The sequence below is a fragment of the Schistocerca nitens genome, chromosome 8 (assembly GCF_023898315.1).
Source record: "Schistocerca nitens isolate TAMUIC-IGC-003100 chromosome 8, iqSchNite1.1, whole genome shotgun sequence".
In the NCBI taxonomy this organism is placed as follows: Eukaryota; Metazoa; Arthropoda; class Insecta; order Orthoptera; family Acrididae; genus Schistocerca; species Schistocerca nitens.
The window spans coordinates 471,579,051-471,602,919 of record NC_064621.1 but is presented as its reverse complement, the minus strand read 5'-3'; the positions used below and the strand labels follow the sequence as shown (position 1 = coordinate 471,602,919).

General features: G+C 37.2%; 1 protein-coding gene across 6 annotated transcripts in view; it reads right to left on the bottom strand.

Annotated features, from left to right (window-relative positions):
* Positions 1-23,869, bottom strand: part of LOC126198831 (vascular endothelial growth factor receptor kdr-like) — a 609,899-nt gene that overhangs the window by 158,353 nt on the left and 427,677 nt on the right. The window contains exons 2-5 of one of the 6 annotated variants that reach the window (XM_049935409.1): positions 20,651-20,796; positions 18,350-18,503; positions 13,026-13,162; positions 2,567-2,738 (exon numbers count right to left, since the gene is read on the bottom strand). The exons of 1 other annotated variant lie outside the window; for it this stretch is intronic. In XM_049935409.1, coding sequence (XP_049791366.1) covers positions 2,567-2,738; positions 13,026-13,162; positions 18,350-18,503; positions 20,651-20,796 — 609 coding nt within the window. The remainder of the gene's footprint in view (positions 1-2,566; positions 2,739-13,025; positions 13,163-18,349; positions 18,504-20,650; positions 20,797-23,869) is intronic. 4 more of the 6 variants (XM_049935408.1, XM_049935407.1, XM_049935406.1 and 1 more) reach the window with 4 other exon arrangements.

Sequence of the window (23,869 nt, the reverse complement as noted above, 5' to 3'; positions counted from 1 at the left end):
GCCACCTACAGTTCAGGTATATCTGCCAATGTCACAGACGGAAGTTGGACAGAGAAACAGTATTACGAGGACTGTGAACAAGCAATTTCATCCGTAAAAGAGATGAAAATCTTACAATCAGGGGGGGGGGGGGGGGGGGAGTTGGCAACACTGTAGTAAAAGAAATAGTAGGTAGAGGTTTTGTGGAATACTGGCTTGGCACAAGGAATGACAGAGGGAAAGACTCCTTTAGTCCAGCAATAAATGTCAGATAGTACAGACAAATACACTGTTCAGCAGCTAACTCCTTGCCAATTTATTTTCAAAAGTTTGATTCTTCCTGATGAGTCTCTTAAACTTCAGGAATCACAGAAGGAAGTAGTAAAATGTGAAGCAGTGGGATACGTAAATAATGAGGAAAAATGAAGTGTGTTTGAAATTCCCTACAGTTGTAGACACAATGATAAGGAATACCACAGTAGACAATTCAGTTGTATTACTTTTGAATACATTATGGGCACAACAGTGATCAATGTCTTATAAATAATTACTATTATAAACAGTCTTGATCACAATTTATTTAACAAGGTGACCGGTTTCAACCACTACTGTGGTCATCTTCAGACCATTGAGTAGGAACCTCTTTCCTTGAAGAATCACTACTCTTCAAGGAATCACTACTTCTTCAAGGAAAGAGGTTCCTACTCAATGGTCTGAAGATGACCACAGTAGTGGTTGAAACCGGTCACCTTGTTAAATAAATTGTGATCAAGACTGTTTATAATAGTAATAATTCAGTTGTAGATTAATAGACAGCCCTAAAAAGGGCAATCCCAGAAGTTAGGCAGACTAATACAGTTACAAGAAAATAATTAGTCTTGCCATGGCCACAGGAGTGTGCATTTAGGTGTTCGTGTGGTTGTGTTTGTGTCTGTGTGAATGTAAGTGCTATTGCTAGAAAAAGAGCTAGTGCACAAAAGCTAGTGTGAATGCTGTTTTCTGTTGAGTGTTTCTTTGCTCCATGCATCAATCTACTATAAGTGAGTGGTTGCTTTTCCTGCGTATGACACATAGTTAGCAGGAAAGTAACTGAAGGAACCTTGTCTGACAAGAGAAGTACCTCAATTCATTGAAGAAAGAGGAGAACACAAAAAAGGTTTCAGGTAAAGAAGGGTATACAATAATATGTGACTTATGAATGAAGTCAATAGGAAGTCCAATGAGCTAAAGTGAAATGGCTGCAAGAAAGACGTGTAGTCCAAAAGGAAATGGTTGTCAGGAGGACAGTTTCAGCATGTGGAAAAGTCAAAACAACAATCACAGATATTAAAAATTAAGGCGTCAACATTATGAGTGTGGAAAGAATTTTACTGTGATAGACAATTGAGTGAGAGGATAAGTCCTCAATGAAGGGAACAACTGTGTGATAATGTGATAGAAGAAGAATTTCTGTCAATTTGGAAGATATAGGAAATCCAATGTCAGAGTCAGTGTTTCACAGCAAATGTTACAGCTGCAGACTACTGTAGGACTTCATGCAATGTGTCTAGCAACAGGGAGCAGCAGTTTCAAATACAACCCCCTCGTCCACTATTTACACTACAAAGACAAACTGCAACAGTGGCTAATTAATATTTGACAATGGCACAAATCAAAGATTTATTGTTTCCCCTCAGACACATTTATTTTTCCTCCTTTGAGCTGTGGTCAGTATTTTTCATAACTCTATGTATTCAGAGGACATGATCCAGAGACTTTAAATTATGCAGAAGTTGTATTAGTCTGCTTAAGAAAATATCCCCCATAAACAGTCAAAAATACAAAAAATCTTATGGATTTGGTACTTTTTAGATTTGTTACGGTGGTTACATCGACAGTGTGTTATGACATTATTCTGTAAAATACTTTTGAAAAATAGAAATTGATATCCATTAATTACAATATGTAAGATAGGTTGAGGTTTTAGACCTGTAATATCTAATTCACCCCCACAGTAATATACAAATGAATACACTGACAATTTCAGTAACACTGGGAGATAACAGTAGGAAAATGGTAAGCCATACAATAGCATCATGTATTTCTGTGATAGCATCATGTATTTGGTCTTTTGCAAGTCTCTGACACCATCATCTTGTCTGTGCATTCATTTTAATTGCCACTGTTTTCTATCCAGTTGCAAGTTGGCTAAATGCTGTAGTGAATTGTCATATCCTCTCTCAACCCTCAATTGACAATGACATTGTGTGTTTTTGGCTAAAATACAACCAGAAAATTGTGCACTGCACACCCCAAATAGAAGAGACTCAGTTTAAAACAATGTATAGCATTCTATAAAATAACGTATCTCATATTTCATAATAATAGTACTGTGTTGGGCACTAATTGCTTGTTGCTCATTTTATATCTCCTTTATGATTCTGATGTGACAAAGGGAATTTAACTGCAAATTTAAAAACTATTACTGTTGCTACAACTATCAAACTTTGTGAACCTATATTATATAGAATATCGAATACAAGTTTCTATATTTTAATAGCAGTGCAACCATTAAAAACAATATCAACACTCAGAGTTCACTACATACTTAGCACCTCAAGAGAATATTGACGAGGACATTCGTCTTCACTGCAGATGCCACCAGGAAGTACGCAGCAACTATAGAATCCATTGTTTATCACCTGGACATTTTCCAGAATGAAGCCCACCTTCTGGTCATATCTGATGACTCCAAGGTCATCATTTTCACCAATATGCAGCTTGAGTATTAAATAAAAGCAATATTACCATATTTGAAAGACGTTTGAAGAATTAAAACGTTTTAAATTTATTAAAAAATAAAAACAAATGTAATGAACAGTTAAACATAAGATTCCATTAGTAACTGAGTGAAATTAATAGATGTTGCAAACTCCCTTTAAAAGTTCAATAATGATGGAAATATATTAAAACACAAAAATAACAACATATAAATATGAACAAGTTACTCAACTGTATTTCATGCAATGTTTGAAGACTATTTTGGTTTTATTAGAACTTACATATAAAAATGTATTTATTTTTGTTTTGTGTCATGAGAGAATCACTGAATTTACAAGGGACTAACATAGCTAACAAACAGTCTAACAACTGTGTAATAACTTTACTATCACTTTCATGAAGTGCAGTATGTTTAGAGGTCATAAAAGAACATTAAACAACCTTAAAAGATAATAGTTACTGAACATCATAACAAATAACTGACTATTAACAAATTTTAGAATAGTGACATTTGGCACAAAACTTCAGTAGCTCTGTGCCACCCTATGTGCTTTTTGGCTGCATTCAAATTTAATTTTATATCAAGCAAATGAATTTGATGTTAAGGCAGTATTGCAGAAATAGTTTATTTTTGATAACAAATTAATTAATGTTCTGAAAATTGACTTTCTACTCATTGGCAAGTGCATTTTTACAAATTCAGATGTAACAACAAAATATTTTAATACACTGTAATCAAAAAGCAAGACATAATATTCAATTTTTGCTTTGTTTCTTCTACATTTCCTTGTTGAGTGTCTGAGGTAGCACATTTATCCACTCAAATATCTTATCTTTTTTTATTTCTGCTTTTTTTCCTAGCATTCTCCAGTGGGAAAGGATCAGTCTAAAAAGCCTGAATGTTCAGTGTTTCATGTACCAGTACATCAAACAGTGAGAGACAGAGACTGACTGACTGTGCCTGATACTCTCCCTTTCTTTCTTTCTTTCTTTCTTTCTTTCTTTGTGTCAAGTTTTTAATTTAATTTGTGGACTTAATACATTGTTTTATTTTTATTTTATGGATGTTCAAGGTATTAAGTATTATTGAATCAGAAATATGAGATTACATTACATATTATTGACATTAAAAAGATGATACTTTGATATGCTCCTCATATAGATGGGGAAAATCAACATTACAAAGGTATCAGTAGCCAAATCATCCAGAGAGATGATAAATGTCTATAGTGATGCCACTGCCCAGAAGCAACATATCATTAAAAATGTGCTATGTCTCTTAGCATGGTGTCAAACTGTTACAGTGGAGCAATGTAGGAAGATTTTTTTAAAGGGGCGAGACCTGATATAATGTGTGGCACTAAGGTGCCCGGTAAATATTATTTACCTTATCTTTTGTTGATAAGATTTGGTGGTGGTGGTGGGATGGATCAGGATAGTTTCCCTGGTTTAGGCTAATGGCCTTAGTCTAGGTCAAAAGTGAAGTTAATGTACTCATTCAGGGGAAAAATCAATAGCATGAAATCAACACTATTTGAAACTGATCATTTCTGCATACCCCATGGAACACTTCTGGTTTTCAAGTAGCTGAACTTCTTTCTCTAATCTTTATCTGACATGGATACAGTTTACTACTGTAATTTACATGTTGTAATATAAGATTTCGGAAAGTTATTTAGGCTGAACTTCACTTTGATGCACTGTTCAGATCATTACTTCTGGTACACTGATTTTTGTAGTGTATGCAGTTTTTATGATAGTGTTGCTAATCAAAATGTATGGATAACTGCAAATATCATAAGAGCTAATATGTATTTGAAGACTTAGTGACCACTCATATAAAGACTCCCATTCCAACTTTTCAATAATATCATTCAAATTCTAAAGAAACATATCAACTTAGAAAGTAATTAAAATTAAAGTTCTGAAGTAGCTACGAATTCCTTCACAGGTATTACGTTTGCACTTATCAGATTCCTACCTTTCCTATTAATATTTTATGGACCTATTTTATGCACAAGGTGGCATATTTACTAGACTGATTCATGTTTGCAATGATGAGTGGCAAGGGAAGAGAAGACATTGTGTTTCATGTTGAGGGCCAGGTAGTAAGAATCAGAAGTGAACCTCGTGATGACACAGGGAGCAAAAACCAGAATTTAAAAATGAATTTTATGATGATAGCAGGGTAAAATTAAAATAATTTACCTTTTTGATGAAGTAACAAAATAAAAGACTAAATGACAAGGGCTTCATCTACATCTACACTCTGAAAACCATTGTGAAGTGCCTGGCAGACAGTAAGCCCCAATGTACTAGTTATGAGCATTTCTTCCCACTCTATTCACACGCGGAGTGCGGGACGCATGACTGATGTGTGTGTGCATGCTGTAATTAATGTAATCTTGTCCTCACAATCCCTATGACAGTGATACATTGAGGAGTGTTGTATATTCCTAGAGTCATCATTTAAAATCTGTTCTTGAAACACTGCTAATAAACTTTCTAGGGATACATGTAAACTATCTTCAAGAGTCTTCCAGTTCAATTTTTTCAGTATCTCTGTGACACTATCCCTTTGCTAAAACCAACCTGTGTCCATTTGTGCTGTCCTTCTCTGTATACATTCAATTTCCACCATTAGTCCTATCTGGTGCGGGTCCCATACCCTTGAGCAATATTCTAGAACCAGTCACACAACTGATATGTAAGCAATCTTCTTTGTAGACTGATTGCACTTCACTATTATTCAACAATAAACTAAATTCTACCACCTGCTTTACCCACAACTGAGCCTATGTGATCAATCCATTTCATATCCCTACAAAGTGTTAACACAGGTATTTGTACGTGTTGGCTGATTCCAAAACTGACTCACTAATATTATAGTCATAGGATACTACGTTATTTCATTTTGTGAAGTGCACAATTTTACACTTATAAATATTTGAAGCTAGTTGCCAATCTTTGCCCCACTTTGAAACCTTATCAAGATCTGACTGAATATTTATGCAGCTTCTTTCACACAGTATTTCATTGTAGATAACTGCATTATCTGCAAAAATCTGAGGTTACACTTAATATTGTCCAGAATGTCATTGACATACAACGTGAACAGGCTCCCAACACACTTCCCTGGGACACACCTTGAGTTACTTCTACATCTGACATGACCCTCCATCCAAGGAAACATGCTGTGTCCTTCCTTGCAAAAAGTCCTCAATCCAATCACAAATTTCAGTTGATACCCCATATGATCATACTTTTGACAGCAGGCAAGATCCTGAGTCAAATGCTTTTCAGAACTCAAGAAATACTGTATCTACCCGATTGCCTTGGTCCAAAGCTTTCAGTATGTCACGTGAAAAATGAGTTGGGTTTCAGATGACAGATGGCTTCGGAATCCGTGTTGGTTGGCATTGTTGAGGTCATTTTGTGAATCCATCGATTATGACAATGTAAAGAGTGAAAAGGATAGATCGAAATAAGTGGAAAAGGTTAACGAGGCCACAGGAAGGGTCAGTAAATAAGGACATTACACCATGATTAATTAAGTTTATGAACAATGAAAGTGACATCGGTGGTTCGGAGATGGAAATAAATAAAAATGGTAGTGACAAAGAATTTCAGAATGAAATTAGTAGCTTAAAATTAGATTTGGGCAAGAAAAAAAGATTCAGTGCAAGTCTGCATAGAAGAGAAAACAGATGAGTTTGCACAAAATGTGGAATCATCATCATCATCAGATGCTTGTAGTCAGGATTTGCAGGTAGTACAGGTGAGCTTGAAAAACTATGTAAGGAGGAGATGGAAGAACAGGTGGTTGATTTCTGTCAGTCTGAATTAACAGAAGTACTGAAAACCTACTCTTATAATGTTAGTTCAAGAAATTGTCAATGCAAATATTGAAATTGAATGCATGCAAGTAATGAATAAAATTGGTAGCAAAGTTTATAATCTTAATGAAGAGAAGAGTATGATGTGTAATTAACAACAAGATGTACAGAATATAATTGGTAATGGTTAATGTAAGTGATGCAGAAATGAAATGTGGACAGGCAAATACGGTGGAGGTTATCAAAGTGAAGATGCGTGTTGTGAAGTTTCCATCAATATCAATGTACAACTGACCAGAAGTTGACAGTGAGGTAAACAATCTGAAGGAAAAAATTGTTACTGTAAATATACAGAAGGTAATTTTCAATATAAAAGCAGTGTCCAATGCACTTGTGTTTGTCGGTTGTCCAACATTCAACGATTTTGTTGTTTGTTGCAGTCAATGGCAAATGTTTTAGAAAGTAAATACGGAAGTTCCAAGAACACTGCAAAATTGGATGGGAGAACAGGGGTCAATGTAAGTCCAAATCCACGAGAAGGTAGGATGTTCACTGCTCTTTAGTGAAAGCATCACATGCCAAGTAATGCCTTGTCAGCTGTGTGATTCTATTCTTTCTTTTATGGATCACTTCTCCTCTAACATTCCTCTCAATACATTATAAGGAAATGTAGTCATCTACTTTGATCTATTCCCAAGTATATAAAAGTTTAGTATTTTAATGATTGTTTTCTGGGTGACTAATGCTAGCAGTATATCACAGGATGGAAACACACAACGTTTGAACACTACGTTTGCAAAATTTGGTGAAAAGTTGTCTTTTCAATGTTCGGGAATTAGTAATCTTGCTAACGCTTGTGTGAAAAAGGGCAAAATCCATTTGGCTGTAATGTAGTAAGTTGAGAATGCCATCAGTAGATAATGCAGCAGCAGTATCAATAAATTTAAAATTGTTTTGCGAGTTCAGAACAGAAACAGAATCAGTTCATCATCATAATGTGCCAGTGGTCACAGGAATATGTGAACTTCACACAGTCATGTGCTACTGAAGACATGATCATGAAAAAGGCTACACACAAATCAGGTTCATCATCTTACATAGGCACAACTGCATCACGGTGGGGGGGGGAGGGGGGAGAATGTTAGGTTTTGCTAGACGTCTTTTGATGAACTGTCATTTTGTTAATGATTTTTCTCTGTTGGGAACCAAAGTCATGTAATGCTTCTTCGTTGGAATTTCCACCATTTGACTGTACATTTTAATATCCATTTATTCAGCATTATATGTTTTTAGCTTTATAGCCATTAACAAATGTGAGAATGAAAGATCATAAAATGTCTGACATTTCTGAATGGTACGTCATTGTCAAAATATTACAATGAATGTCTGGTCATATATACCAGTCACAGGATTACATGATATGAGTAAGAATTAAAAATAGATGGTGCAGCGATACTGTGCACTGTGTTGTGTTTATGATGGCCAATACACGGCCGTGGAATGCACGTGTCCATACATGGACATGAAATGTTCATATCACATAACTGTATTGGCCACCGTAACACAACAATGTGCTGTGCACGATGTCAGAAGCATTGTCTACTTTTAATTCATACTCTTTTTGTAATCCAATGACTGGTCTATATGACCAGATATTAATGATCTCCGATGTGAAAGTGGCAAAGGCAGAGGATGGAACAGACACGCAGCACCAGAACACCAGCATCATAAGAGAAATTTTCACACGTTTCAGAACAAATTTTTTGCCCTAATTAAAATAAAGAGCAGATTTTTGACATGTTTACAGACACCATAGACATCTATACTATGTTTCAATTTCAGATTTCATGCACAATTCTTGTTGAAGATAAAACACTTCAAAGTGATTTTCTATTGCCACAATGTGTGGAGCAGCGTGGTGGCTGCCTGCAGACAGTACTTGTCACAAAGTCGTGATTTTGGCCCTTAAATGTCAGATGACAACTAATTTAATTGACTATAGACTCATTATACTTTACTGTCAATTCAATATTGTCAGAAGTTACATTATTAGATGATCTTGTACAGGGAACTAAAGCAGTTAAGTCAATACACTAATCTGAACCTCAAGTTTTCCACCCTTACTGGCACCTTCACATCACTGACAATTTGGCTGGTGTCTAACAGGGATCAATGCGTTACTGAATGGGAAACTTAAAAGAGTTTATGAATTACATGAAAAGAGCAGTGACTCAGAGCTGCAGTCACTAGTTAGCACAGAATATGGGATTACTCTATTCCTTCTAATACCACTTATGATGATTTCTTTTTTCTTGTTTTTCTTTTATGGTCTCTTCATTACTAATGCATATACTATGGGTACACAAAAAAAATTCTTATTGAAGTTGTATTGCACAAAATTTTACTATTTTCTGAGAAATTACTATTTTAAAAGATAACATTCAGAATTTTCATGTTCCAGGATTCCCAGTCTTAAAGTAATTCTTTCCTAAAAGGAATGTTATTATTTTGTAATCCCCATTTTTCTGTTCCCAAAAAGGTATACTTTCACATGGATAATTAGTTAATTAATTATTCCAATTAGAAAATTTCACTTTTTTCAAAATTCTTGGCGAACTATGGGAATCTTTGTGCATATTAGAACTTCCCTCTAATAACGCAGTACCTATTATTTTGCCATTTTCTAATTATATAGATTTCAGTTCAACAAAATTACTTCAGTGCCCATTGTGTCTTTTTCCTTCACCCTTTCAAGTTAATATCTAAGATATAATAGTCATATATTTTACGATTCCTTAATTTCTCCAACCAGTGCATCTTTATATAGGCACCATGCACAAAGCAACAGTTCTCCGTATGTAAATATCTATGAGAGTCAGTCATGGCATATCTACCATTCGCTACAGTTATTTTGTCGTAGTTTGCTGTCAAATTCATTGTCCTTTGTCCGGTGCCACCAGAAACATGTAATCCAGCAATTTTGAGATCAAGTACTATTCAAATCCACAAATGTTGTGCATGGATTTTCCTCATACAGAAGACAGATGGGGTGATTTGGAAGATGTGGTCTTTGGAGTTGATAGCTGTGACTACACACTATGATGAGACCACAAAGTATGAATTTATTCTACCACATGTTTATCTTCTCAAAATTAGATGACTACAATCAGTTCACATTTTTTCCCCCTTGACTTACACTCAAAGATAATAGCCTCTAGCAACATCTATTTAATAGACAAAGCAGAATTATAAAAAGTGGATAACTGGTGTATACGCATATTAATGCAAAAGTAATGCCAAAATTTGATCACAGAATTCAAAAATACAAACGAGATGTAACAATAGTCCTTTGATTAAATGAAAATCAGGTTGAAGACACGGCTAAAACATAAAAATCAGACTTGGGCACATGACTGACTGAACTGGAAAATGGAACAGGGACAGAAAAAATATTAAATACAAAGCTGAAGTTTCCAACTGACTTAGATATTTTAAGTGATATGGGAAAAAAACCACAAGACGACCAATAATGAGTACTGGAATAGAATAAAAGAAGTCATTCTCACAGCTACAAGTAATAAGCTACAGAGAATAAAGAAAGGTATGAAGAAATGGTTTGATGATGAGTTGAGGAAGCTGAAGACAGGGTTATGAAATATCATAGAGAGAGAGAGAGAGAGAGAGAGAGAGAGAGAGAGAGAGAGAGAGAGAGAGAGAGAGAGAGAGGTAATCAATAATGAAATAATCAACAAATGAGGTAGCATAAACTCTTTCCATTTGTTTTTTGACAAGTGAGTGCAACAATTTAAACAAAAACCACCATCTCTATCTATAAAGTTACTTCTAATTTAATTTCAACAGCTTCCATAATAACTTTCTCCAAACAGCTGGAAGTGCATACCACAATCTCCATGTTGTTATATTCTATAGGATGACCAGTGCCAAGACAATGTTCCGCAATGACAGATTTGCTCAGCTGTTGTAAGTGTGTGTGTGTCCCGCTTATTCTCAGTACACTGTTCCTCCACAGTCCTGATAGTCTGAGCAATATGTGACAGGCCACAACTGCAAGGAATACACAAACACCCACCTTACACACACCAAGATCATCGTTTATGAACCCTAAAAGGACCCTGATCTTAGATGGTGGTCAAAAAACATACTTCATATCATATTTCCACAAAATACGACCAACCCTGTTAACTATATCCATTTTGACGAAAGATGACTTCATGACAGGCTAACTCAGCTGCACACACACAGGATCTTAAATGATATGGGCCCTGTGAAGAAAGGTACGAAGTACCCCTTCATCTTGACCCAGATGGTGAAAACTGTCAGCATGCAGACATAACTCAGTGTCAGTTGGCTTCCTATAAATGACATGCCCCCAACATACCACCCGCCTTCTTCCTGACGAACACATCTAGGAAAGGAAGACAGCCATCCTTTTCCATCTCCATCATGAAACAAATATTCAGGTGGATTGAACTCAGGTGTTTAAGTGTTTTAGAAACTCCTTCACATTCTCAGTGCCACGACGGCAAACAAGAAGAGTACCGTCTAAATATCTGAAAAAACACACAGGCTTCAAAGCTGCCTGCTCTTAGGCACATTTCTCAAAAACTTTAATTTAAACAAATTGGCATTAATAGGCGATAATTAGCTTCGCATTGCTACTCCATCTGTCTGCTCTTATTGGGTCACTGAATATAAAGTAAATGGAAGTCAAAACATTTCGAAACAGGTTTGTTAATTCACCACCAAACTAAACTCGATCAACTGTAATGAATTAGACCAAGGAACACAAGTGAAGAGAGAGATCACGTCACGACTTACTACAATATCAGTGTCATTCAAACACATTCCCTCTATCAGCAAAAGAAATCCGAGTTCTTAATGTGACTCTCACACAAAAGTACTACAGGGCTCAACAGAGTAGCAATGTGTTTTATACATGATACGTCAGAGCACCAATGTTACTCACAATCTGACGAAGAGGAACACCTTCGTTGTGGACCTTAGGGAGGCTGTGTTACTTTAGCATTGTATACAGGAGGAGAAACTAAGGTCTTAATTACTACAAAAGTGCTTGTGGCAGTGTCCCGAGATATGCACGCTGTGTTATTAGTGGACTTCGTTGAACATGAGATCACTGTGAATGCTGCAGTCATGACATTAACACTGTTAGTGTCAAACTTCTACATGACGATGCTCTCCCCCCCCCCTCCCGCCCCCCTCCCCCAGCCTCCTCCCCATCATTGCTCCTGTTCATGTGAAATTTGGGTGGGAGGTGTTCCAGCAACCACTATACCGTCCACACTTTGCACCATCAGACTACCATCTGTCTAGTCCCATGAAGAAAACACTGATTGGCCAATGCTTTGCAACAGATGTGGAAGTGAAATCAGGGTCTGCAGATGACTATACTCTGACCGAACAGACTTTTACAAACAGGGCATATTGAAACTGATACCACAAAGGGAGAAAAGTATTAATGTTGTTGACTATGTAGGAATGTAAGTGAAAGAAGTACGTTCATTTTTGCTCTGTTATCGGTAAACTTTTTGGTAACAAAATTATTGGTGTCACTTTCTGATCTTCCCACTTAACATTGTTTGGAGAAACAATTGTGAGTCATTTTTTGTAGGCCAGGTGAAAATGAATTCACCAGAAGTATTTTAATGAAAACACATTATTCTGTAAAGATACCGTTGAAAACACATTATTCTGTAAAGATACCGTTGAAAACACATATACAGAAAAATCCACAGAATATGGGGCCATTTCCAAGTACCTCCAGAATTTCATATGACATCTACGCAACAACTATAACAAGTTGCACTAGGAGGCAGAATGTCGGAAGGTGTAGACAATTCATCTGCTCCATAGTGTCGCATCAAATTAGTTTGCACGTGCAGGCAGGCAATCCAATGAAAAGGTTTCCGAAAAAGAGCTGCTGAGACACTTTCCCAGGCAATTTGTGTCAGCAACTGTAATCGCTTATGTACATGTTGACACAAACAGGACCCTTATTGAAACACCTGTAATGAAAATTAAATATTTGTAAAGATGCTCTATTCACCAGTATGTCGGTATCTTCTGTGCATCTTTCAGTTTACATGCAGTCATCATCTGAAATCTTGAGGTACTTGTGAATAATCATGCATACAGGATGACCAACAAAGAATAGTCAATATTCCAGGATATGACAGGAACAATCACTCAAACCATGGGCTCTGAAATGCATACCTTAAGAGCTGTGAGCACTTGTTCAATAGCTGTGTAGCACAGTAACAAAGATGAATAAGTGGTCACAGCTCTCAAGGTACGCATTTTGGAGCCCATGTTTACCACACTTGTTAGCTTTGACCTTTCATCCTGGGACACCCTGTACAGTGAAAATACACAAATAAACTCACACTGCACATTTACCCACGAAATACTTACTTTCTCATCACCATTGCGGCAGAGGGTCACTTTCACTTCAGGGTATGTTGGTTTACAAGGAATGACAATGTCCTGATACTGTATACCATGTACTGGTGCAAAGACTATGTCACTATATGTAAGCAGGTTCTTCGTATCTGTGGCAACAAAATAATACATGTATCTCATTAAGTAGTACAAAGCAAAAGATCACAGTTAAATGTGGGAGTTCATTATCCATCACAGACAGATATTTCTAACGAAATTAACATATGCATAAAACGAATAAAATAAATGAACTTTTCCTTAAAGGAGTGCAGGTGCTGCAGGATATCCAGGAGAGTTTCTGTTTAGTTTGGAAAGAAGGGGAGAGTTACTGGCAGAACTGAATATGTGACGATGGGCAATGAGACATACCTGGATAGCAGCTGATACGAGCTTCTCCATGATGGGCAAGAATCTAAATTCAAGGAGGCATATTTCAGTCCTGGTCTGATACAGTTTTTGCATGTCATGTAGTTGCACTAAGTATCACTGAAATGCCAGGTTCCTTTTTTCTGGTCTTACTATTATGAAGAAAGAAAGTTTCAAAAGTGAAGGGAGTGACAAAACAATAATAGATGCAGAACAAAACATCAAATGCAATATATGAGATAAATATTTGAATGGGAATTAAGAAATGAAGTGCAACTGGATAAAAGCAGTGATTAGGCAGTTATTGTACAACATTATTAGAAAATTATAATGAAGTAAGCTGAAAGTAAAGATATTCTGCAACAACAGATTTAAGTTAGACAGCAAAATTCAACTAACTAGTAAGTTTCTGTCTGTGAAAGTGTTAATCTTGTGACAATGACAAAATAAACTGCCAATATCCAGCTATAATACTACTTGGGGTAAGAACAACAAGCTTACCAATGAGTGGGAGCGCAGAAAATTAGCTGGACCAAAAGTAGAAAATGATTTTGTAGTAGAGCTGAATGAATTCTTGTTGCTTCCGTAACGATAGAAAAGATGGTGATGTCTCCACATAAATATTTTATTGTGGAGAGTAAAAACTATTATTTTACTGCAACCCGCAGTTTAGCTTAACTTGTCAGTTGCATAGCGATTGCACCCGAGCATGCTGCCTTATGATAAACCAGTATACTTGCCAAAGGGATATGACACTGACTATTTGTCTAACATGTATGAATACAAAGCCTTGAAGCTTCAAAACTGGTCACAAATTCATTCTGCTTAAAACTGATATGTAATGTCTTCAGCTTAGACACTACACAAGAGTTGCTTCTTAATACGTGAAATCCTAATCACAAGCACATAAACACAAAACAATAGAAAAATTTATATTTGTGGCTACTTCAGTCAAACATGACGTTGCATCAAGCATTTACCATGTATCTCATTATGAGCAGGTTGCCACCTACTGTTATTCAATTTTTTAAGAAGCCATTTTTATCAGTTGGCATATCAAATCTCCTCACACCCCCCCCCCTCCCCCCGCCCAAGAAAATAAGCCTGATTAAATTCTTATCTAGTATCCCCATACTTAAAACCATAGTTAAAAGTGCAATTTAAACTAATGACCCCATAACAAAAACTAGTTTACTGATGAAGGCTGTAACCGAAAGCTTTGTGTTTCTTAATTGTGCCTGTTTACAACTTAACATGTCTTCTTTACGGTAAGTAGCGATCTACCTTTTTCCTACACTGTAGGGATTGAATCTCTGTATTTACACTCCGGAACTTACTCACAGAGACAACAAGCCACATGTGTACAGACGCTGACTCCTTGGGGTCTGAGGGGGCCCGAACCTACTCAAAAATTCGTTTGGGGGGTGGGGGAGGGCGGAGCCCCTCAATAATTTAAGAAAATTATCAGTTATATTATGCTCTGTGAAATTGCAAAATTATGTCGGAATTTATTTTCCTTGATTGACTATAGTTACCATTTAAAACATATTCAGTAATGAGTTGAAACAAATAATTATTACAGTAGTAAGCAGGTTAACTGAAAATGAGTGGTGTGAATCATGATAGTGGTACGGTGCTGCGAGCACACTTAGAATTTGCCCCGGTGCGCGAACCTTCGGGTAAAGTCTGACGCCAGCGGGCCAGCGCTGCGGCTGTGGCGACATCAAAAGGACTGGAGTAGAGGCACCTGGAACCCTCAGCCTCGTGTCACCTTGACGCTTCGAGACATTATAACGCTGTAGCTATATAAAGCCCACCCTGCTGTTGCAGTCGTTCCATGTGGACAGTTTCGTTCAGTGCATGCTGCAGACGCGTTTAGTGTTCCGACTTCAGTGTCTAGTGGACTATTTTATATTACTATATTTTATTCGTATACTTTAGTCTCTTAGTGTATTGTGAATTAGGTTTGGAATGGATAAATTTGTTACCAAAAAGGTGTGCTCAGAAGTAGTTGATACTGCAAGTCAACCTCCAACAATTATTGTGTCATCAATTGCTTTGTCACCTTCAGGTGAGAACCATTCACAGCCGAAACCTGGACAATCCAGTAAGGGAAGATCATTTCAGAAGTCTTGGTTGATGAAATATACGTAGCTAGAATATGAAGCATCTACTGAAAAACTTTTTTGCAAAACCTGCAACGAGGCAGATGCTAAAAATCTATTACAATCTTCTTCGAAAAAAGAAGATGCATTTACTTCCGTAGGGTTTTCTAACAGGAAAAAGGCTTTGGAAAAATTATATCTCCATGAAAATACATTTACGCACAAAGAAGGTGTTCTGAAACTAAGTTCTATCACTAACCGAAGTGTGGCCTTCCAATTGAATGAACAGTTAGATAGTGATACGAAGAAAGGCCTTTTAGCTCTTGAGACAGTTTTTACTACCATGCAATTTCTATGCTGACAAGGACCAGCAATTAGAGTGCATGAAGATGTAAACTCAAATTTTTTTCAATTGTTGGAAGTCAAAGAATGACATACCTGAGTTTAAAGATTAGTTAGGGCGCTCAGGAAAAAAGTGGACGTCCCACCATATTCAAAATGAGATCATTGATCTACTAGGAAAGTCTGTTTTGAGAAAGGTATTGGCTTCAATCAAGAAGACTGAACATTTTTCTATTATGGTTGACGAAACAAGTGATTCTTTGATTCACAAACAAGTGTCATTTTGTATTCATACTGTCTATGATTACTCAACCATCAATGAAGACTTTATTGGCTTATACGAGATGCCCAACACTGAATCACAAACTCTGTTTAGTACTATAAAAGATGTTTTTGCTTGTCTTGATTTGTCAATGCATAACTTAAGAAGACAGTGTTCTGATGGTGCCTCAAATATGAAAGGTAAGTTCAAAGGACTAAAAAAAAAGTTTTTTGGATGTACAACCAAAAGCACGTTATGTGGAATGCACTGCTCACAGTTTAGACTTGGCAGTTGTAGACAGTCTCCACCATCTTACATCTAATGAGGGATATCATGGCTTTAGCCAAGGACTTGATAAACACCGTAACAGAATCCAACAAAAGGATGGGACATTTCAGAAGTGTACGCTGAGAGAGCGCCAACGGCCAAGCTGGTCTATGAACCCTTTGCCTAACTATGGACTATGCGAGCTAGTATCTTAAGAATACAGAAAAACTTTGAAGAACTTCTCAAGCTTTTTGAAACATTTTCTGCAGAGGACAAAACTGAGGCAGGTTACAAATGTGCAGGATACCTTGAGTCAATGTTACAATTCAAGACTCATTTCTTTTTACATCTTTATTGCCATGCAGTGAACCTAGTACAGGATGTCAATGAAAAAATTCAATACTCTCACCTAAGTGGTGTTGATCTGGAAAAAATATATGAGGGCTTGATTTGTATATTCAATGTAACGTGTGATAGTTCTGAACACTTTTGGGAATTGTGTTTAAAAGAAAAACCTTCACAAGTTGATGATCCTTCCCTTCCTCGGAATCTAAGTATACCAAAGAAGTATGAAAACAACAAAGCCAGCTCACTGCACGCTTTCAAAACCCCAAAGGAATTCTACAAAGCTATTTACATTGAAGCTTGGGAAACAGTGCAATCTTGCATTACTGAGCGGTTTGCTTCAACCGGACTCGCACAGGTCATTGCAGCAAGAGTGCTTGCTTTTAGTAAACAGAGGTGAAACAAATTTGGAAAAATCAACTAAGTTTCTCAAAAATGATGCAGACAATGAGAAACTGTGCTTACACTTGAATATGTTAGCCAATATCGCTATAAAAAACAACTGGTCTTAAAAACCATGCATGATGTAAGAAAGTACATTACACAAGAGCCTGAAGCTGAAGAAATGTTATGTGAAGTAGTGAAGTGCATTAAGCTTCTTCATGTAGTTCCAATCATGACAGCAACAGCAGAATGGTCATTTAGTGCCCTTAGACGCCTGAGGTCGTATCTCCTATCAACAATGGGACAGAAGCAATTGAACAACTTTGCTGTTCTTCGTGCCCACCGAGACGTTTTTGTTACTGGATATCCGACCAGTCATCAGCAACTTCATATTCAGTAATCCAGTCAGATGGTCAACATTTGCAACTTTCTAAAGACACTCTAGCCCTAATAATGGCATTTAGAACAATATTAAAAATCTTTATAAAATGGATAATTAAATACATACATAATGTTAAATTTTCAGTTTCGAAATATTAGTACTAGTTTAGTACTGTATTACTATTAGGGTGTAAAACCCAATTAAAACCCGCTATTTACATACTTTTTTTACTGAAAGTATTAGCCATACTGTATTAACTGCATTAATTGTATTAAAGCATTAGCTTTAAGATATTGTTTTTATTTGATGAACTCTGAGCCTTATTCAAAGCAAGCTTAAATTAGCTATTTCACTTCTTAAAGTGTTATTACTGTGCGACAGCAATATTTTATGTTTTATTCTTTTAATGATAGTTTAGGATTTATTTAAATATATTTTCATTCTTGTCAGAGCTATACATTCACTGTTCTTCAATAGTCTAAAAGCATGATTATTACTGTAAATTAAATTAGATTTATATGAAAATACTGTGTGTGTTATGTTTTGTTTCTTTTTTCAAAGCCACAAAATGTGTCAGGCTTGTTGAGTTTCCCGCAGTGTCGAGTTATCGAGAGTCAAATTTTTGGGGTTCCAATGCTGATCATATGACTCTAAAATGCTTAAAAACTCACTATTTTTCATCTAAAATTTAGAAAATTTCGCAGGGCAAGACCCCCAGTGTGCCTGCCCCAACCCCCTCAATATTTTTTGTAAGTCTGTGCCCCTGCACATGTGTAATAGTGTTCATGCACTGAAACTAAGCAGTTAATAAGCCAACAACTTTACTTTGACATTCTCTTCTCACCTTTCACATACAAGTATATAGATGTATTTTTCTCACTGTTATTATCGAATGAACAATGGTAATATCCAACATCCTTATATGTTATATCTGTCAACTGAATTGACGATATGTATTTTCCATCCCTCCAAGTTGTACGTATGTTGGGTTCACTGTCCTAGAAGCAGAAAAACAGATATAATTAATAGCCTTTTAGCACCAGAAGGTTAGAGCTGGCACCAGACTCACTGGCACATGTTTTGTAAACATGGCAATATCCCATCACAGTGATATGTACAGTAACTTAATACATAATATAAATACATACACATTGTAATAAGAATATATTGACAAATTCTGAGGTGTTGTACATTATGTCTTAAGGAACAGATTGATGAGGATAGTAAAGCCTGGAAACAGCATTCACATACACTAAAGACCACTTGATTTACAGGGGAAACATCTGCTGTCAGGACACTCCTTCAGCAGCCAACAGGAGTCATAACCCTGATAAACTGTGGGTCACATTGTACCTGACAGGGCATTAGTTGGTGTCGAACACATCTGTTCCTGTCACAAAACAATAGAAGTCACAAAGACCAATGCATATTTGCTGCCGGCAATTCTTCACAATTGCTAAATACATACACCACCACCTCCTCCTCCTCCTCCTCCTCCTCCTCCTCCTCCTCCTCCTGCCCCTCCCCCCCTATCAATGTGTATAAGTTCCTTCCCCACGTCACTCTTCTTATCTCCCCCACCTTCCTCTGGATGACATTTTCCGCATGAATGTTCAGCAGAGTATTGTGTAAAAATTTGTAGTATATTGGTCAAGGGCTTTTAGAGAATTTTGGTAACGTTTTCCCTTTACATATTACATTTGCATTTATATACATTATATACAGACAAAACTGTCAAACTCTTTTTTGTTATGAAAGCCTGCGACAGCAGTTATGTCAAACTGAACGCAGTTTTTTTTTAATCATCATTCCAAAAATACCATTACCATACTTCTCAAGTGATGATCTTTCACAACTGATTTTAATTTCCGACTTTCCTGTTGGAGATCCACAATTTTTTTCATATAAACCTTTGACAACAACCAACACAAAAACAAAAAAAAACAAAAAAAAAACCAAATCGGTCCAGCCGTTCTCCAGTGGTGGTCTTTCATACATGCAGCAATTTATTTCTAGAGATATATCAATGTGAACGTTCATACATACAGTATGGGCCTCCAGCACAGATAAAACTGACAACGTACGATCACCAGATGTCAGAAGCATGAAAAAATCCTACAAACTCAAAATCGAGGATTATGTGCTCTAGGCCCTTATAGTTCTCAGCGCCTCATATACAAACTAATGTACTAAAGCTATAACGATTGCTCAAAGAATCAATTCAATGTATTTTAATGTCATTTTAAAGCATTTCCAGTTCCTTAGCCAATCTCCTTCAGCCTGCCTTTAAGCAAAACGTTTGTTGGACACATGAAATTAACCCACAGATGGGAATATGAACGACCATCGGCTGTATAATGGAATGACAACTGCGAATACATTTAATGTATTTCGTAACGACTGCAGTCGCCACACTGCCCTTCTCTTCGGACAATAACGCATCCATCGTACTTCAGAACAACCCAGGCACTACAATATCGTATTTGTTGAACTTTTTCGAGAAATAGTCTTAAGAGTGACCTCTGGGTATTTTGTATTTTTTGATTGGTACCACAAGCTGCGATGGCCTCAGATATCAATCAGGAATAAACATGGGGAATAAGAAGAAAAAAAAAGGCAAATTAACACATCGATCATCGTTCTAGTGGCAATAACTGTTTTTGGCTGCTTCGGTGCCCTGTAATCAGCCATTGTTCACTTCCATAATTGTTGCTTGCAGTTAGAATTTATTCACCTTCATTACCGTGTTATTGGTGTACACGAAGAACAACACACGCTTCCAAGGCAGCTGTGCGCTTCATACAGGGGGTTTCATTCCTAGGAACTTCAGAAGTATCAAGTTTGCCAACATCGTAGCCTTTGTTGCTTCTATCTGTGATATAATTCGCCTAAGGTACCTCGCAAATTTAGGAAACAGTTGTTTGGTCGTATTACTCTGAAGTTTACTGCTGAGATAAATTCGTTCGAATGCCTTTTTTAGCTTTTCAGTAATTGCAGTTGCATACAAGAGTGTTCTTAATGGGGATTTAAAGACAATAGCTTTGGCTTTACATACTACTAAATCGATACGGGCGTTTGTGCGCAAAATAAAATAAAATAAAAAATAAAATAAAAAATTAATTTAAAAATCTAGATTTTAGCTTACCGAAATGTTGGGATAATTCCAGATTATCGACGCATCGCCCTCGCATGTTATTGTATAATTTTCACCGGGATTTACAACAACTTCTGAGAGAGTCGTAGACGTTATCGCAGGAGAACCGCTGAGTCCATGTGCTGACTCCAACAGCCCTGCAAGACAAAAAATGTTAATTTCCACCAACTTAAATTTAACACTGCTATGCTTGTTTTAATATCATACTAAAGACACAAAAATAAGCAATTACTTTTTAACATCAACATAGAAACTCAATGAACTGGCATCTGAAATACTGTACCTCAAATTTCCCAAATGAAGCGTTTGACTCCTATTCATTCGTTTGAAAGCAACTGTTTCCATGTGAAAAAGTAAGGAAAAAGCACATTCCAGTTATGGATGAAGAACTGATTTCAGCTTCATTGAAGCCTATTTCGCTTTTCCTATAGTTCACTACCCTGAATCAAAACATGTCTCCACTTGACAATTTGTTTTCATGTCCAAACCGGTAGCGTTATGTCAATAAGTCAATTGCAAAAAAATGGTTCAAATGGCTCTGAGCACTATGGGACTTAACAGCTATTGTCATCAGTCCCCTAGAACTTAGAACTACTTAAACCTAACTAACCTAAGGACAGCACACAACACCCAGCCATCACGAGGCAGAGAAAATCCCTGACCCCGCCGGGAATCGAACCCGGGAACCCGGGCGTGGGAAGCGAGAACGCTACCGCACGACCACGATATGCGGGCAAGTCAATTGCAACAAGAGGCATCTTGTACTTTATCAGTAGTACATTTGGAGACTTAGATACTCATGAAACAACTAGACGTACGATAAAATCTTCTCATGTGATGGCTACCTTGTCGCACTGTTTCGATGCGTTTCGAACCCTTTATCTTCAGGCGAAGATGAAGGGTACGAGGCTCACTGAAAGTTTGCAACAAGATCGCGTCATTGCTCGGCCGATCACCTGAGAAGATTTTACCACTGGAATACAACAAGAAAGCCTGCAGCGTCACATATAAAACTAGACTCATGAATAAACTTTTTCACTTCTAAACGTAATGGAGTAATACTACGGAGAAATAATTTAAATGTTTAGCGCATACCCACTCAAAAGCAGTACTTTTAAATTCCTTGCCATTTCATACAGCCTTGCTTTCCCTCAATAACTTACCAATGGCAGCGTTGCCATTGATATTTTTATGCACGTACACTTTGAGACTGCAAACCCACTAGTGCATACTTTTAGTTAAGCTATGAGAGTAATAAATGAGAAAAAATGTGAAGAATTCGAAATGTAATTGCGAAATACAGACTGAAAATAGTTTAGAACTCATCTGGCGTTGATGAAAAGCATAACCGGAATGTCCTCTGTAACACAGCCTTATTCTACTTACAAGGGAACCTCCCCATCGCACCCCCCTCAGTTTTAGTTATAATTTGGCACAGTGGATAGGCCTTGAAAAACTGAACACAGATCAATCGATAAAACAGGAAGAAGTTGTGTGGAACTATGAAAAAATAAGCAAAATATACAAACTGAGTAGTCCATGGGCAACATAGGCAACATCAAGGATGACATGGACACAGGAAGCGCCGTGGTCCCGTGGTTAGCGTGAGCAGCTGCGGAACAAGAGGTCCTTACTTCAAGTCTTCCCTCCAGTAAAAAGTTAAAACTTTTATTTTCAGACAATTATCAGAGTTCACGTACTCGCACCTAATCAATTTCGCTCTCCAGAATTCCAGGACATGTTCAGATTTGCTTGGACATATGCAGGATTTGACGGTCTACACACGGAAAAATTTGAAAACGTTAAAAACATATGTTTTGACAGAGCACACAGAAAACTGTGCGACTGTGAAACTGTTGCATTCATTTGTTGCAGTTTATGTGACACACTCTTGTGTTTTCATCACTTTTTTGGGAGTGATTACCACATCCACAAGAAAACCTAACTCGGACAAGGTAGAAGAATCTTTTTATCAATTCGCCAAGTGTGCAAGTTAGGTGGGTCGACAACATATTCCTGTCATGTGACGCACATGCCGTCACCAGTGTCGTATAGAATATATCAGACGTGTTTTCCTGGATCAAATGTTTTCGGTTCCCATTGGAGAGGCACGTCCTTTCGTCTACTAATCGCACGGTTTTGCGGTGCGGTCGCAAAACACAGACACTAAACTTATTACAGTGAACAGAGACGTCAATGAACGAACGGACAGATCATAACTTTGCAAAAATAAAGTAAACTTTTCGCTCGAGGGTAGACTTGAACCAAGGACCTCTCGCTCGCAGCTGCTCACGCTAACCACAGGACCACGGCGCTTCCTGTGCGCGTACCATCTTTGATTTTGCCTATGTTGCCCATGGACTACTCAGTTTGTGTATTTTGCTCATTTTTCCATAGTTCCACATAACTTCTTCCTGTTTTCTCGACTGATCTGTGTTCAGTTTTTCAAGGCCTATCCACTGTGCCAAATTATAACTAAATCTGAGGGGGGTGCGATGGGGAGGTTCCCTTGTTAGCAAACTGCTGTCCTAAAAAGTTTGCTAGGTAAGTGGATTAAATGCTACCGAGTCCTAGATTACAGAAAGTATCAGGATTCACTCAAAATGAGCATCGAGGGGGACAGATGGTTATGAATCGTCCCGCAAATTTCGTTTGCAAAATCAGAGTATCATAATGTATTTTCAAGAACAATATTGTTATTTCCTCCAGCAGCATGATAAGAATTATTGGGGACATATCAAGAAAAACAGGAAGAACGAATCTGGAAACTAAGAGTATTTCTATGAAAGTACATAGTAAACTTAAAGATATCCCCAAAATTGTCGACTCTTTCAAAAATGTTGGAAGGTAAACAGCATATAATTTAGGTTGGTACACGTTCTTAGAAGATAGTCCACAGCAGAGTTTCAAAACAAGCTTAATAAATTTTAGCTGTTTCAACAATTAATTATTAGTCGACTTACGCTGACCAACTGTCACTGCTGCTGAACACAGCAGTTAATTTTCCATAGCAAAACTCCAAGGCACGGTGGCGTTCGAAACACTGGTTGAGTTTATTTGGTAAATCGAATGTGTGTTGCATGGACGAAGCAAGCGCCAGACTGACAAGCGATAATGCTGGAGAGACTGCCTGCGAGTTAATGCAGGTGCGCACACATGATCGCAGCGACCGATCGCAGGAGTCACGATCAGCCCGCAGATTGCACTTGT